The sequence below is a fragment of the Ylistrum balloti genome, unplaced genomic scaffold (genome assembly GCF_031769215.1).
Source record: "Ylistrum balloti isolate Yb309-2 unplaced genomic scaffold, AGI_CSIRO_Ybal_v1 Utg369808, whole genome shotgun sequence".
Lineage (NCBI taxonomy): Eukaryota > Metazoa > Mollusca > Bivalvia > Pectinida > Pectinidae > Ylistrum > Ylistrum balloti.
Window position 1 is genome coordinate 1599414 of NW_026781982.1, and position 18990 is coordinate 1618403.

The following is an 18990-nucleotide window of genomic DNA, read 5'->3' on the forward strand; positions in this document are numbered from 1 at the left end:
GTTTTTTTTCAGAATGAGAACTTCTTTATTTTGCAAACTTGAGTATAGATGGAAATTGGATGGTCTTTTCGATACAATGGGAATATTTTTCATGTGACGGAAATCTTGATGTCAACTGGTTATTGATACAACACGATGGAAGTAAAGATATTATTTAATTACTTATGTCGAAGTCCGTGATCTAGCATTATGTAACAAGAGACTACAAATGAGTATGTTGTTGGTATCTGTCGTACCGTTTTAATGTAAAAAAATTCATCTAGATGAACCCTCACAACTTTACGCCGCCCTTTTCCACTTCATATATAGATATTTTGATATTTAACTGGTTTACGTCCACTATTACGGCCTTTCAGCGGACGACTCCCTATATAAGGCATAGTATTACATATATCTCGCTACCATGAACTAATTTACGAACGGAAGATCAAATCGGCTTGATTTCAATATAATCTTATCACCATCTCGTCATACTACGTTCTACCAATACTCTGCAAATACATTGTAAGCTCCACACCTGTCAATTGCCTGATGAAGATAGCTGTGTAGTATCGATACGTCACACATTATTTTCTTACTGGTTGTGGTAAAAGAACATTTTGGTAATCATATTTTCTAACTTCTTGCTTACTTCTGTCTATAAAAATATGATTGTTCCATAGATTTGTTTAAACAGATATTTCTAACTTGTTTTTTATTTTTATTTTTATTGGAGACTGATTTAATTAAAGTGTTAATTAAAACAGGTCACAAAGACCACGGAAAGAACTGGAATTTAAAAGAGAAAACCATGCCCATCGTATATACCCAACATACGAGGGTATCGAGGTCACGACAGACTTACATCACTTGATATTTCACTTCAACGAAAACAAGGGTAGCTTCCCATTAAAGTGTATAACAAATGATAAGTTCGACTGCCTGATTTAATATTCCATTTCCAGATAGTAACACGCCTGCTTTACATGTTGCTGTTTTGAAGGCTTGCTCCTGATATCATGATTTCCTTTAAAAAAAAAAACTCTGAAGTATTTCAAAAATGGAAGATTGACGAAAATAATTGGATTTTTATGGCTGTCACGAGGCGCGGATCCAGAGTGCCTGTTAGAGGGGGCACGCAGTTTGGCTAACTGATACATCCCTTTATTTTCCAGGCTTTCTTTGTTATGTTGACATTTTAAAAAATATTACCCTCCTATATTTTACAATCGTTCTAGCTTCTAGTTAGATAAATGTATACGGATTGCATTATAAATAGGATGGCGGACCAACCCTTTAAGGGAAATTTAAAATCTAAAGTACAATAATGTTATGGTAAGTATAACAATCAAAATGGGTACCTGACGAGTCAACTTTTCAAGGTCCGAGTCGGGGAATAGTCCTGATATTTTTCTTCCTTCTTTTTACATATAATTAATGTCCTCAGTTAAGTTATTCGTATGCTGTATTATATTAGGTCTCTACACTGAAGTATGGTGATGAAATTTCAGTTTAATTGTTTTTGCAAATGATGGTCATTTTAAAAGATTTAACTACATCTTCTTTGATGTTCTTGTTTAAGCTGTGATATCCTTGGTGAAATCTTTCTGTATTATTTTTGTTAAGGAAATACCCAATAACTTTATCATCAAGATCAATCCACTGACCTTTTCAGAACCTCAATATGAATGGTCTCAGGTCTAGGTACTGATATACTGATAGGTCTGGGTACTGATATATTGATAGGTCTGGGTACTGATATACTGATAGGTCTGGGTACTGATATATTGATAGGTCTGGGTACTGATATATTGATAGGTCTGGGTACTGATATATTGATAGGTCTGGGTACTGATATATTGATAGGTCTGGGTACTGATATATTGATAGGTCTGGGTACTGATATATTGATAGGTCTGGGTACTGATATATTGATAGGTCTGGGTACTGATATATTGATAGGTCTGGGTACTGATATATTGATAGGTCTGGGTACTGATATATTGATAGGTCTGGGTACTGATATATTGATAGGTCTGGGTACTGATATATTGATAGGTCTGTGTACTGATATATTGATAGGTCTGGGTACTGATATATTGATAGGTCTGTGTACTGATATATTGATAGGTCTGTGTACTGATATATTGATAGGTCTGGGTACTGATAGGTCTGTGTACTGATATATTGATAGGTCTGTGTACTGATATATTGATAGGTCTGTGTACTGATATATTGATAGGTCTGGGTACTGATATATTGATAGGTCTGGGTACTGATATATTGATAGGTCTGGGTACTGATAGGTCTGTGTACTGATATATTGATAGGTCTGGGTACTGATATATTGATAGGTCTGGGTACTGATATATTGATAGGTCTGGGTACTGATATATTGATAGGTCTGTGTACTGATATATTGATAGGTCTGGGTACTGATATATTGATAGGTCTGGGTACTGATATATTGATAGGTCTGTGTACTGATAGGTCTGGGTATATATTGATAGGTCTGGGTACTGATATATTGATAGGTCTGTGATAGGTCTGTGATACTGATATATTGATAGGTCTGGTACTGATATATTGATAGGTCTGGATATATTGATAGGTCTACTGATATATTGATAGGTCTGGGTACTGATATATTGATAGGTCTGGGTACTGATATATTGATAGGTCTGGTACTGATATATTGATAGGTCTGATATACTGATAGGTCTGGGTACTGATATATTGATAGGTCCAGGTAATGATATATTGATAGGTCTGGGTACAGATATATTGATAGGTCTGGGTACTGATATATTGATAGGTCTGATAGGTCTGTACTGATATATAGGTCTGGGTACTGATATATTGATAGGTCTGGGTACTGATATATTGATAGGTCTGGGTACTGATATATTGATATTGATATATTGATAGGTCTGGGTACTGATATATTGATATTGATATATTGATAGGTCTGGGTACTGATAGGTCTGGGTACTGATATATTGATAGGTCCAGGTACTGATATATTGATAGGTCTGGGTACCGATATATTGATAGGTCTGGGTACTGATATATTGATAGGTCTGGGTACTGATATATTGATAGGTCTGGGTACTGATATACTGATAGGTCTGGGTACTGATATATTGATAGGTCTGGGTACTGATATATTGATAGGTCTGGGTACTGATATATTGATAGGTCTGGGTACTGATATATTGATAGGTCTGGGTACTAATAGGTCTGGGTACTGATATACTGATAGGTCTGTGTACTGATATATTGATAGGTCTGGATACTGATATATTGATAGGTCTGGGTACTGATATATTGATAGGTCTGGGTACTGATATACTGATAGGTCTGTGTACTGATATATTGATAGGTCTGGGTACTGATATATTGATAGGTCTGGGTACTGATATATTGATAGGTCTGGGTACTGGGTACTGATATATTGATAGGTCTGGGTACTGATATATTGATAGGTCTGGGTACTGATATATTGATAGGTCTGGGTACTGATATATTGATAGGTCTGTGTACTGATATATTGATATGTCTGGGTACTGATATATTGATAGGTCTGGGTACTGATATATTGATAGGTCTGGGTACTGATATATTGATAGGTCTGGGTACTGATATATTGATATACTGGGTATATATTGATAGGTCTGGGTACTGATATATTGATAGGTCTGGGTACTGATCTATTGATAGGAGTGTGTACTCTGATATATTGATAGGTCTGTGTACTGATATATTGATAGGTCTGGGTACTGATAGGTCTGGGTACTGATATATTGATAGGTCTGGGTACTGATATATTGATAGGTCTGGGTACTGATATATTGATAGGTCTGGGTACTGATATATTGATAGGTCTGGGTACTGATATATTGATAGGTCTGGGTACTGATATATTGATAGGTCTGGGTACTGATATATTGATAGTGGGTACTGTAGGTCTGATATATTGATAGGTCTGGGTACTGATATATTGATAGGTCTGGGTACTGATATGATATCTGTACTGATATATTGATAGGTCTGGTACTGATATATTGATAGGTCTGGGTACTGATATATTGATAGGTCTGGGTACTGATATATTGATAGGTCTGTGTACTGATATATTGATAGGTCTGGGTACTGATATATTGATAGGTCTGGGTACTGATATATTGATAGGTCTGGGTACTGATAGGTCTGGGTACTGATATATTGATAGGTCTGGGTACTGATATATTGATAGGTCTGGGTACTGATATATTGATAGGTCTGGGTACTGATATATTGATAGGTCTGGGTACTGATATATTGATAGGTCTGGGTAATGATATATTGATAGGTTGATGTGGGTACTGATATATTGATATAGGTCTGGGTACTGATATATTGATATTGATATATTGATAGGTCTGGGTACTGATATATTGATAGGTCTGGGTACTGATATATTGATAGGTCTGGGTACTGATATATTGATAGGTCTGGGTACTGATTTATTGATAGGTCTGGGTACTGATATATTGATAGGTCTGGGTACTGATATACTGATAGGTCTGGGTACTGATATATTGATAGGTCTGGGTACTGATATATTGATAGGTCTGGGTACTGATATATTGATAGGTCTGGGTACTGATATATTGATAGGTCTGGGTACTGATATATTGATAGGTCTGTGTACTGATATATTGATAGGTCTGGGTACTGATATATTGATAGGTCTGGGTACTGATATATTGATAGGTCTGGGTACTGATAGGTCTGGGTACTGATATACTGATAGGTCTGGGTACTGATATATTGATAGGTCCAGGTACTGATAAGTCTGTGTACTGATATACTGATAGGTCTGTGTACTGATATATTGATAGGTCTGGGTACTGATATATTGATAGGTCTGGGTACTGATATATTGATAGGTCTGGGTACTGATATACTGATATATTGATAGGTCTGGGTACTGATATATTGATAGGTCTGTGTACTGATATATTGATAGGTCTGGGTACTGATATATTGATAGGTCTCGGTACTGATAGGCCTGGGTACTGATATATTGATAAGTCTGGGTACTGATATATTGATAGGTCTGGGTACTGATATATTGATAGGTCTGGGTACTGATATATTGATATTGATATATTGATAGGTCTGGGTACTGATAGGTCTGTGTACTGATATATTTATAGGTCCGGGTACTGATATATTGATAGGTCTGGGTACTGGTATATTGATAAGTCTGGGTACTGATATATTGATAGATTTTACCGATTCTATTCTGAAATTGTACAGTTTCGTTTTATCTGACAACATGTTTGATAGCTTATTTTATAATGATAATAAGTCAGATGATACCTGTAATGATGAAAGGTTTTAAGATGATAAGGTCAAACAAGATATTATGAATAATCAAATGTGTACATGTTTGTACGACGGATATTTAGAATTATATTTGTGTAACTATAACCAATGATAAAAGCCCATTTAAATCTACTTTATTCAAATAAAACTTCTGTTTTGTGACAACAGAAGAGCTAACATTCTGGTTACACACTTAAGCAAGCTTCACAAAACCTTATACATTGTAAACGTATCCAGAAAACAGATTCTATGATGTATCAATATTAGCCCCTAAAATCTTCTACTGCCTGTAGTTACAGGTAAAAACCTCTTCTCATAAAACGATAGAAATTTGTACATAATCCAATAATGACTCCCAGGACTGCAATACTGGGTTCTCATGATGAAATGTACTTGTATAACATACCATTTACAATTAGTACAGTGTAGATCTGAGAAACATGTTCTGTACAATTTGATGTATATGGTATTTGAAAATGAAATGTTTAAAAACATTTTTTTTGTTACATAATCAAGTAGATTTTATGATTCTTGATTGCTAGCACCTCTCATCACCTTTCACTTCTAACATAAACACAAAAACCCATACGTCATATTCCTTTAGGTACATTTCTGTACACTCATGAAAATATTCAAATCAATATTTTTTTACCAAACATTCTACAAAAATATTGAGTTTTTTTTTATTCCACTACAGAAAGTTCTAAATCAAAGAATAATGATTTTTCTTTCAGATTTTATAAATTATAAAGACAAAAAACCGTTTCCTTAGGGAAAACACTCCTAGCTAATTCTGTGAAATAGGTCAATAAAAGTAATGATTACAAAATGAAAAATAAACAAAAAAAGATAAATCCAGTCCCACTTCCTACTAGGATTGCAAACTAGAACTATTATATAGGCCAGCATTAAATATACTTTTTCTTTGAAATCTGTTTTTCCTTTAATACTGCTGCTACAAAAGTGAATTATTCCATCTACTCAACAACACCTTTTACACAACAAGGTGCATGATATGAATTTTAAAGAACTAAAAAATAAATCCTTTACAACATATATAAACTCTATGTTTTCTTACAACAGTATACAACATGCATACTGGTGTTTCTTTACATTTGATTTTTACATGAATATCTAATGAGCAAGCTACTATCATTAAATCTAGATTAACTAAGAATCGTGATAGTCTGGTGTCCCTGAATCTTTCAAGAACTTTCTCTAAACAGAAAATAACGTCAATTCCCTACATTATCCATAATATGACACAAAATATATTTTTGTGGATTTTTTCCCCTAAGAAATCTTCAAAATTTTCTTGATGGTACAATATCAACAGTTGTACAAAGATATAAAAATGTTGAAGAGATAACACTACAGTGATAACAGGACATGTTAAAACAACTATATTATGCAGGCCAGTTTTTAGGATTGCATTTTTGGAGTTTTCAAATTGCTCATTGTATAGGTATTTTTCAACAAAAAGAAGACAGCGGTATGTTAACATGATTAATGTTTTTACATGTCTCTGCATGAGAGTCGTAGTGAGAGCTATCAAGGTTTCTCACCTCATACATTAGAGTAACTAGTACGTGGGCAGATTCAGTTTATCTCCAATAAGTCACTTCACCCAGAGAAAAGGGGATGGTAAAATTTGGGTTAGCCTTTATTGCTGGCAAACATGGAAACATTTCTGATCCTAAAACATGCAGATTCTGTTACATTTAATCCATTTTTATAAAGTATATTTACATAAAGCACAAACATAAATACATCGGCCAAGCATACAAAAAGCATGAACATTAACAGAAAGGTTGGCACATTTTCTACCAGTAAGGAAAATGCATAAAGAACATAAAAACTATGAGGTTTGACACGAAGCATTAAACATGCATAAAAAAGCGTAAACAGAGAATAGGAATACAAAAAATAATAGGAGTGTACATAAGCACAGATAACACAAGCAAATATCGATAGCTGATAAAATATAGAAAAATAAAATGGTTTAGAAGTTTAACGTGAGGACAGCCCATTACTCTGGTTACGTTGATAGTAATACTGATTGGTGAACATGACTAGTTACTATGGTAACGGATGGGTTTGTTGATACAGGACAGATGACAATTATCACATAAGTGTAAATATGACAGGTCTTCATTTAAAGAATAAAATATGAGCAAATTTAACTCCTAATTAGTATTATCTTAAGCATAAAATATGAGCAAATTTAACTCCTAATTAGTATTATCTTAAGCATAAAATATGAGCAAATTTAACAACTAACAGACTATATATATATATATATATATATAATATCTATAACAAAAGAAAATGATGAGGTTGGAAATCACACTTTGAAAAGTACACAAAAATAAAAAAAAAAAACAAACAAGAAAAAAACATGTATGTCTTATTTTGTTAACAGCTTTAAAGAAATGATTAAACTTTCTCTAACATATCACTACATCTACAAAAAACAATATTATTACCACCAACACTTATGTGTAACATTCATGTTTACTGTTACATGAGGTCAGGTTATGGCTAAACATTATTAAGCATAAAATATCATTTCTGTTTTTAAGTCTTTTTTTGAAGGCAATTGAAAAGGGAAAAAAAGTCTACCTTGTTTCCTAAAGGTCTTGCTTTAAATTTGACATCTTTAAAACCATTTACATACAAAAAACAAATCTCCAATAAAAAGCTCTCAGAGCCAGCATTTATTTTAAAGATCAATGCAAGGTATGTTCATAACTCAAAGGTGAAAATTAATAATCTCAATCAATCAATGATACAGAAACAACTGAAGAATAACTATAGTACATGGAATAGCTTTTGGTTCAATACAGAGATTCATTTTTGAGCGACAAATATTTCCTCTGTACAGACTAACTTTTAAAACGTCAATTCTGTTGTATATAAAAATTGTTTATGCCCTTATTATACATTAGGACAGTAAAAAATGGTTCAATGATGCCAAGAAAAATGAGAAACCTCTTAAATACTTGATCTCATTACTGTGACTGTTAATTATCACAGTTTATCCCTGATAAGCACGTGTTCACAGGTTTTTTTCAGATTTCATATTTTTGATATAATTCAGAAATGTACTTTGCTTGAAATTTTGGGGACTGCACAATTGAAGCAGTCAGTATGTTAATACCCACAAAACATAATTTTATCAAAAATATTAAATAGTACGATTGACCTCTGATAAATTCTTGATCATCGTTACACTGTATAAAGTGATCATTGTCTAGTCTGACAGTTCAAGATATACATTTTGTTTATTTCTCCAACTATAAAAAATTTTAATCATTCAAAACTGATTAAGAAATTTAACAATTTGAAAAAATAAATATAAACCTCAAAAAATCTATACTGTATTGTTTTATCTAAAATATACTTCAAACTACAAAAGTCTTTTTTGTGTGAGCAAAAACATCAACGTTTTTGGTAACTGTGCAAGAAAAGTATATGTATTTGTAAAAAGACCATTTGAAAATGAAATTGATTACATATTTAGTTATGTCGGATATACCTCTAGAAAAACACGCTATTGTAGTTCCAATATTTTTTCTTATGTACGTTAAAAGTTTAGGCCAGATCTCCAAAAGGAAAGTCATACATAATGATGCTGCAGTGTAATCGTGAGGACATTGAATTATTATAGCCAGTTTAAAGATGGGTATGGGCAGACAACTCAGGAAATTTATATACTACCATAGTACCTATAACCCTATCATATTCTATTTCATTACTACCACAGCATTGTTCCCTTCAGTTAGCAAACCCTGTAAGTATTTATGTATCTGTATAAATAATAGCTATGTTAATTACGATTTGTACACTCAAATCAGTGTCTGAATAAACGGATGAGTAAAATTTGATACCCAACACTCGATTTCTTTTGTGGATCCTTGTTGCACAGATTTAAAAAGAAAATATTCCCACCCTCAACATATATCATACAGCTTATTACCCTTGTAGTAAAATATTGTTTTAGAACAATGACAATTTTGATTAATGATTTGATTTCTTCTTCCATACTCCTGATTTGTCGTGATTTTGGTTTTACCAAAAAAACAATAAATTTAAGAATCAATAATTAAAGAACAACTTTACTGAAACTCCTGGTGATAAACTTGATCCCTCTAGAGGTTCTGTGACAAGTCACAGTCAACATCAACATAACATACTCTCTATTACATTGTTTAGTCACCCTGTCGTATTGTAAATTAATTATCAAAATCATTCTATAACTTTCCATGCAGTTGTATATATATTTCTTCTGCAAATTTTGATTATGCATTCATGCAAATTATTCTATATTTGTTCTCGTCATTCTGATAAAAGCGCTAGAACACAAACACATGCTGGTCATGATAAGTGTTTATTATCTCTAGCACTAGTATTTATAGGTAAATAAAACTAGCTTTGGCTTTCTATAAATATCATCTTCTAAATTTTTGGCAATTTTGTACATGCATGAGCCAGTCTTACAAGACAATGATGGACATGCCTACTTTCCCACCCATGTTTTATATAGATATATAATGTTAAAGCCATGCAGGGGCGGGACCAGACTAGCTACATGTAAATGGGCTGGGTGGGGCGTGACCAGACAGGGTTGGACATTCTAGGGTTGGGGCTGCAGCACTACATTATGCATGACTTACCTCAAACTCTTGGTTGGTGTTGTTGGTCAGATTGGACACCACACTAGCTTTATCATCATACACATTAAGTTCATCATCTAAGTTCACATCTAAATGTTGTTCCGATATCATCACTCCTGATCCTTTCCTTGACACTGATCGAGACGTTGACCTTGACCTAGAACTTGACCTTGATGATGACCGACTGGAGCGAGACTCATTGCTGCTGTTGCGCGAGCGATGACGGTGTTTCCGTCTGTTTTTCTTAGAAACTGGAGCTTCGTCCTCGCTGTCAGAGTTTCTTGACTCAGACTTCTTGCGGAGCTCTTCAGACTGGCTGAGAAATTTTCGACCCCTGGCAATCTCCTCCTCTAGAAGTAAGATGTCCGACTCTTCAATAGGCCATCCAGCAGCATCAATGGCCTTCATTAGCAACAGACGGTTGTTCTCAAATGATAATGGCTCCTCAGATCCCAATCTGTAATAGTTATTGTGAAAATAATGTCTATTTACAGTTAATTTGTTTTGGTTCTGTTCTAACAATGTAGTTAACCAATTGATATGTTATGTAAATCAGAAATAGAATCCTATAACATCTGTGTTTTGTATTGTATTCATCTGGAAAATCATATTCCTGTCAGAAAAAATAAAAAACAAAAAACAAAAATTTGACATCTTTCTTAATGAGACATTCTGTAGAAAAGTTTTACTATCTATTTCTGATTTTAATTTGTCTTGGTCACAGACCGTTATCCATTATATATAAAGCTTTAAGTCTGTAACCTTGACAAAATAAAATTGCAGATTGATAGTCAGAATCCTTTGGACGTTTGAAAAACTCAATTTAGTAATTACTTATTTAAATGTAAAATTATTTTTGTATCATTTCAAGCTGCTTAACCGTAGATATAGTATTTTCCAAGTACATTTTGACTTAAAGGCAGGTTATGCTAATTTATGACTGACTCAACATATTGATATTATTCCTCAAAAAGATAGTACAACTGTACTTGCCCAATATTATTACATCACACTATCACAAGATTTGACAGTTTCTATCAGTGTTTTGATTCATATCAAAATTCGTTAATGTTCATTACCAGTTCTCAAAACAGGAATAATTACAAAAAAGACCCTCACAACATGTGTAATATGGTTGAAATTTCTTTTATAAAACTGTTTGTCTATTCACTGTCTCAGTGTCCTGTACAACTTAATATTATGAAGTTTGAGTCATAGAAAAACTTGATGAGCATAGTCAGTTTAAGAAGTAAATGATGTGATAAGTAAAATCACTGAACCATGATGTAATAAGTAAAATCACTGAACCATGATCTAATAAGTAAAATCACTGAACCATGATGTAATAAGTAAAATCACTGAACCATGATGTAATAAGTAAAATCACTGAACCATGATGTAATAAGTAAAATCACTGAACCATGATGTAATAAGTAAAATCACTGAACCATGATGTAATAAGAAAAATCACTGAACCATGATGGAATAAGTAAAATCACTGAACCATGATGTAATAAGTAAAATCACTGAACCATGATGGAATAAGTAAAATCACTGAACCATGATGTAATAAGTAAAATCACTGAACCATGATGTAATAAGAAAAATCACTGAACCATGATGTAATAAGTAAAATCACTGAACCATGATGTAATAAGTAAAATCACTGAACCATGATGTAATAAGTAAAATCACTGAACCATGATGTAATAAGTAAAATCACTGAACCATGAATCAATCAGAACATCAATAGTTGCTATAAAGAAATAAGAGATCCCAGAGGGATATTGGCGCCCACCATTTGAGGATCTGTTTTCAGTTCTTGAAGATTTGTTTATTTTTTTTGTTTGTTACAGGTGTTGTAAATGTTCATGAACTGGTCTTCATTGAATGTACTCAATGATGGCACAAGATATTTTTATTAAGCACCTATTAGCAAATATCATTTGAAAAAGATCCCAAAGTATTATTAGATAGCAGTCAGTTACAGGTGGATAATGGATGATATGCTTGTGCTGTATTACTGTTGACATCCAAGATGGCTGCCTGTGGGCCACCTTGATTTCAAATCAGTCCAAAAAAGGTACAATGCACAACTAGAGACCAAGGGAAACCAATATCTTTGAAATATCAGAAGGATCCATCCAGTACTTCCTCAGATATAGCAGTAACAAGATTTTACTCTCAAAATCCAAGATGGCTGCCTGTCAGCCATCTTGATTTCGGATCAGTCCAAAAAGGTATAATGCACAACTTGGAACCAAAGGGAACCTGCATATGAAATTTGAGAAAGATCCATCCAGTACTCTCCAAGAAATAGCGGTAACAAACTTTTACATCCAAAATCCAAGATGGCCACCTGTCGGCCATCTTGAATTCGAATCAGTCCAAAAAAGGTACAATGCACAACTAGGGACCAAGGGGAAACTGCATATGAAATTTGAGGAAGATCCATCCAGTACTTTTTCAGAAATAGCGGTAACAATCTTTTACTTCCAAAATCCAAGATGGCCACCTGTCGGCCATCTTGAATTCGAATCAGTCCAAAAAAGGTACAATGCACAACTAGGGACCTAGGGGAAACTGCATATGAAATCTGAGAAAGATCCATCCAGTACTTTCCAAGAAATAGCGGTAACAAACTTTTACATCCAAAATCCAAGATGGCCACCTGTCGGCCATCTTGAATTCGAATCAGTCCAAAAAAGGTACAATGCACAACTAGGGACCAAGGGGAAACTGCATATGGAATTTGAGAAAGATCTATCCAGTACTTTCCAAGAAATAACAGTAACAAACTTTTACATCCAAAATCCATGATGGCCACCTGTCGGCCATCTTGAATTCGAATCAGTCCAAAAAAGGTACAATGCACAACTAGGGACTAAGGGGAAACTGCATATGAAATTTGAGAAAGATCCATCCAATACTTTCCAAGAAATAGCGGTAACAAACTTTTATTTCCAAAATCCAAGATGGCTGCCTGTCGGCCATCTTGAATTCTAATCAGTCCAAAAAATGTACAATGCACAACTAGGGACCAAGGAGAAACTGCATATGAAATTTGGGGAAGATCCATCCAGTACTTTTTCAGAAATAGCGGTAACAAACTTTTACTTCCAGAATCCAAGATGGCCACCTGTCGGCCATCTTGAATTTGAATCAGTCCAAAAAAGGTACAATGCACAACTAGGGACCAAGGGGAAACTGCATATGAAATTTGAGAAAGATCCATCCAGTACTTTTCCAGAAATAGCGGTAACAAGAATTGTTTACGGACGGACGGACGGACGGACGGACGGACGCAGGGCAATTTGAATAACCCACCATCTATTAGATGGTGGGCTAAAAAAAGCATTGTTCAATCTTGGATTACAGTTTACATCCTTGGATTCGGAAACGATTATTAAAAAAAAAATTACTTAAACTAACTGACATCTGGCACTAAATTGAAACACCTGTATCATCTAATATCACAAGGTGTTTAAACTCTGACCCTATCACATGACTTCAGCCTCTCTCGATGTTGAGAGTCAGATGTTATACAGCTATGTTGATACAATGAAGTACTTACTCATCCTTGGTTTCCTGTGGAAGAGCTCCCCATACCAACTTATCCAGCCGTCTGGAAAATAAACACAAATTTCAAGGCACTTCTGGATAAAGGATGCTTGTATTCCTGGGTCATTTGAAGCTGACATGGAACTTTAGTGCAAGGCATGTATGCATTGCAGTGCAATTTAAAGTTGACTGGTAGAAGGTACTTTTTAAGGAAGAAATGCTTTTGTTACATAACATGAGTCCATTAAAAATAATATCCTTTTATGAAAGAGATATTTGACGTAGAAGCACAGGACATGTTGATACAGACAGATAATCTAACTTGGGTTGTACCTTTTGTAGAGGTCAATGGCAGACTGGACCTTCACTTCATAGCCCTTCAGGTCAACTGCCATTGGGTTGACCAGCGTGATTTTCTGCTTGTTGCGAGATGACACATGTGCTAGTGGCAAAACCTGACAACAGCAAACCGAAAAAATAATGCTCCACAAATTTAATGTGAAAGGAAAGACTAACTTCACATGTCTAAAATAAACCCTGCAAATTATACTTAATACCTGTAAAAAGAGGACAAATCAATGATATAATTATTTGAAATCTCATTTGAAGAGGTATTCCAGATAGGGTATACATCTTGATAATACTTTCTCTATAAAGTAAAGCAACTTTAAGTTATTGTTCTGAGGGCACTTGGTTCGAATAAATCTATAGATGTATCATCACAAGGACACTAACAGCTGTCAAAACATCCCTAAAATTTACATCCTGTATTTCTGATGAGTTTTGAATATACGGTCAAACTTCGTTATCTCAAAGTCTGAGGGACAGTGGGAAAAGTTGAGTTATAAACATATTTAATTTAAGTGAGTATGAATGTTTGGTATGAAGATTGATTGGGTATTCAATATAAGTGAGTTTAGATGTTTGGCCAGGAATGATGAAATACTTAGAATTAAACAAAGTCTTTATGTTATACGAGTTGGAGGAGTCGAGGTTAGACTACATTTTATTTATAGAAGAGAACGCTCTGTAAAGACCGTAATCTCACAACTTACTTACCCCATCAAACACCTTGGCTACCACATGTTTGTCCAAGATCGGTACATACTTGGCACTATGTGAGACGAAGGTAGGAGCGAGTGCGTCCAGTATAGTAAGCTTTTTGGCCACCAGCCCATGTTTGGTAATCCACATCTTGGAGGACATTGCATGTGGCCTAATTAATATAAAAAAAATCATCAGTCATTATAGAAAGTGGAAAAGAGTTACATCTAAGTAATGTTGATTATTTCTAAAAATAAGATTGACTGGGTATGACATCAATGTTGTGTTCATGAATATTTCTTATTTTTTATGTATAGATAAAAATAACGTATGTGACATTAAATAATCATGGACACGTCACAGACGTCAAACATTAAACTGATGAAAAAGAGGCCAAAATATGATCAAAAGAAAAAATGACACAAAAAGTTTTCAAAAATCACAATAAAGAATAAGATGTTCTAGACTGGAAATAGTCTTCTGCTTCACCAACAAACAGATCAGTAAATCTAAAATCATTTTGTAGAAATCTGAAAAGTCACAGATTTGATTCAAAATGATGGATCTATGTGAGAATATGTAAACACTGGTGAAACTAACACTGTGGACTCTCAGACTGATTAAATAGATGTTCAAACCCTATGGTCAGACAAGTGTATTCCACTAAGGAATTTTATCAACTGGAGAATATTGATTTTCTCTTATTCTATGGAAAAAATAAAGGATCTAGCACCACATTCAGGTGTGTTGTATAGACCCTGGGTACATTCCTATAAATATTATGAATTACAATGACCCTGGGGACATTCCTATAAACATTATGAATTACAATGACCCTGGGGACATTCCTATCAACATTATGAATTACAATGACCCTGGGGACATTCCTATAAACATTATGAATTACAATGACCCTGGGTACATTCCTATAAACATTATGAATTACAATGACCCTGGGGACATTCCTATAAACATTATGAATTACAATGACCCTGGGTACATTCCTATAAACATTATGAATTACAATGACCCTGGACACATTCCTATAAACATTATGAATTACAATGACCCTGGGGACATTCCTATAAACATTATGAATTACAATGACCCTGGGGACATTCCTATAAACATTATGAATTACAATGACCCTGGGGACATTCCTATAAACATTATGAATTACAATGACCCTGGGGACATTCCTATAAACATTATGAATTACAATGACCCTGGGGACATTCCTATAAACATTATGAATTACAATGACCCTGGGGACATTCCTATCAACATTATGAATTACAATGACCCTGGGGACATTCCTATAAACATTATGAATTACAATGACCCTGGGTACATTCCTATAAACATTATGAATTACAATGACCCTGGGGACATTCCTATAAACATTATGAATTACAATGACCCTGGGTACATTCCTATAAACATTATGAATTACAATGACCCTGGATACATTCCTATAAACATTATGAATTACAATGACCCTGGGGACATTCCTATAAACATTATGAATTACAATGACCCTGGGGACATTCCTATAAAGATTATGAATTACAATGACCCTGGGGACATTCCTATAAAGATTATGAATTACAATGACCCTGGGGACATTTCTATAAACATTATGAATTACAATGACCCTGGGGACATTCCTGTAAACATTATGAATTACAATGACCCTGGGGACATTCCTGTAAACATTATGAATTACAATGACCCTGGGTACATTCCTATAAACATTATGAATTACAATGACCCTGGGGACATTCCTATAAACATTATGAATTACAATGACCCTGGGGACATTCCTATAAACATTATGAATTACAATGACCCTGGGGACATTCCTGTAAACATTATGAATTACAATGACCCTGGGGACATTCCTATAAACATTATGAATTACAATGACCCTGGGGACATTCCTATAAAGATTATGAATTACAATGACCCTGGGGACATTCCAATAAAGATTATGAATTACAATGACCCTGGGGACATTCCTATAAACATTATGAATTACAATGACCCTGGGGACATTCCTGTAAACATTATGAATTACAATGACCCTGGGGACATTCCTATAAACATTATGAATTACAATGACCCTGGGGACATTCCTATAAACATTATGAATTACAATGACCCTGGGGACATTCCTGTAAACATTATGAATTACAATGACCCTGGGGACATTCCTGTAATCATTATGAATTACAATGACCCTGGGTACATTCCTGTAAACATTATGAATTACAATGACCCTGGGGACATTCCTGTAAACATTATGAATTACAATGACCCTGGGGACATTCCTGTAAACATTATGAATTACAATGACCCTGGGGACATTCCTATAAAGATTATGAATTACAATGACCCTGGGGACATTCCTATCAACATTATGAATTACAATGACCCTGGGGACATTCCTGTAAACATTATGAATTACAATGACCCTGGACACTGGTATAAACATTATGAATTACAATGACCCTGGACACTGGTATAAACATTATGAATTACAATGACCCTGGGGACATTCCTGTAAACATTATGAATTACAATGACCCTGGACACTGGTATAAACATTATGAATTACAATGACCCTGGACACTGGTATAAATCACTTACTTCAGGCCTTTCTTAATCTTACTCCTTCTGTTATTAGACTTTCTGGTTTCATCTGTAGAGAAGAAGCAGTATAGTACAGGTATAGATAATTTTACTGGTTCAATGTGTGTGATGGTCCATTCAGAAATTTAGATTTCATGAAATAACAATTGTTAGGAACTACTGTTCACAAGAACATTTGAACAAAAACAGGAAATATTAGAATTCCTACAAGAATCTAAAATGAAAAAAATGTGAACCCATTTTATTACTTATTTCAAAACAATACAATGTTGTTTGTTTCAATAGTAGCAGGAAGCATGTCTAAAAGTGGAAGGCATCTTGTAGACAACTCAGGTTGTTTGGCAGATAATCCAGTGACTTTTAAAACCTGATTAGGGAATCAAATCATTGACTTAGTCACTTATTGGCCTCCTTTTTATATCTTTAACATCAAATAACCTTCACGCCACAAATTTCTTAAAGATATTTTTCATTCTCAATACTTAGATATGTATGCTGTTTTTTGTGATGTATACAGTGGGTGTCCAACACATGTCTACATTTTATTTGTTTACCCAAGTGTCGCTCATTCATGCATTGATACTGCCTGTATGTGGTCTAGTCTAATGTGGTTTTAATTCATATCAAATTCATACATATATACAGACATACATATATACATATAATTTCAAGGTGAAATATAAAAAAACCATGCAACAATGTAAGATCACATATAAAATCTAAATCACAATGTTATCCTGGTCACAGCACCAAATTGTTATGTATGTTCTTGCATATCCTAGTAACGGCACCAACAAATCCTGGTCACAGCACCAAATTGTTATGTATGTTCTTGCCATATCCTAGTAACGGCACCAACAAATCCTGGTCACAGCACCAAATTGTTATGTATGTTCTTGCCATATCCTAGTAACTGCACCAACAAATCCTGGTCACAGCACCAAATAGTTACAAACATACTTTCCCCACTAATATCTTTGTAACAGCACCAGTTTGGGTTATGGACTAGCAATGTAAACATTTATTGTACTTATTGGTCAATATTTCAATGAATTTCTGCATTCATTGGTAGTTAGTAAGGATGATTATTAAAACAGTTTATTCAAAATTTGAATTCTATCACATGCTTAATATTTTCGCATTTTCATGCATCAAACACCTCAAACCAGTTAACCATGCTTTCTGTAACACTTGCCATGCAGAATTTCATTCCAGTTTATCATGACATTTTTTATAACTGTATAATTAGTGTGCTTTAAGACTTATTGTTTTTTACTTTGAAACACAACAAATCCTTAGATATAACATTATGTTTTTTAAAGTAGTTTTCATAAGAACAAAATGTACACCCTCCTACTTGAGCCAGATAAAGAACAAGTAAAAATATTCATGGGTCAAATTAGACAAGTCTACTCGATTTCAAAAAATTCTTTTACAAAAGTGTAGTTGAGAATATTTTCATTATTTCTTATCAGTGAAGAACATTTTTCATTTTTGTGTTATTAAAATATTTGGCTCTCTCGCGTTGAAACTCTAGAGATATGTGATCTAATATTTGATAAAATAGGTAAACAAATAAATAATATCAAAACAGGAATGTGGATTATATATATTATATATGGGTTTGAATAACACAGAATTCATTCAGATATTAGCAGGCTACCATTCACATATATTACACATCAGACAATGAGGTTTCATTCAA

General features: G+C 34.0%; 1 protein-coding gene across 1 annotated transcript in view; it reads right to left on the reverse strand.

The window, feature by feature from the left end:
* LOC132544781 (von Willebrand factor A domain-containing protein 3B-like) overlaps positions 1 to 18990 on the reverse strand; it is a 54176-nt gene that overhangs the window by 13638 nt on the left and 21548 nt on the right. The window contains exons 17-21 of the mRNA XM_060208427.1: positions 17283 to 17334; positions 14649 to 14805; positions 13923 to 14044; positions 13603 to 13653; positions 10029 to 10485 (exon numbers count right to left, since the gene is read on the reverse strand). Of these exons, the coding sequence (XP_060064410.1) occupies positions 10029 to 10485; positions 13603 to 13653; positions 13923 to 14044; positions 14649 to 14805; positions 17283 to 17334 (839 nt within the window). The remainder of the gene's footprint in view (positions 1 to 10028; positions 10486 to 13602; positions 13654 to 13922; positions 14045 to 14648; positions 14806 to 17282; positions 17335 to 18990) is intronic.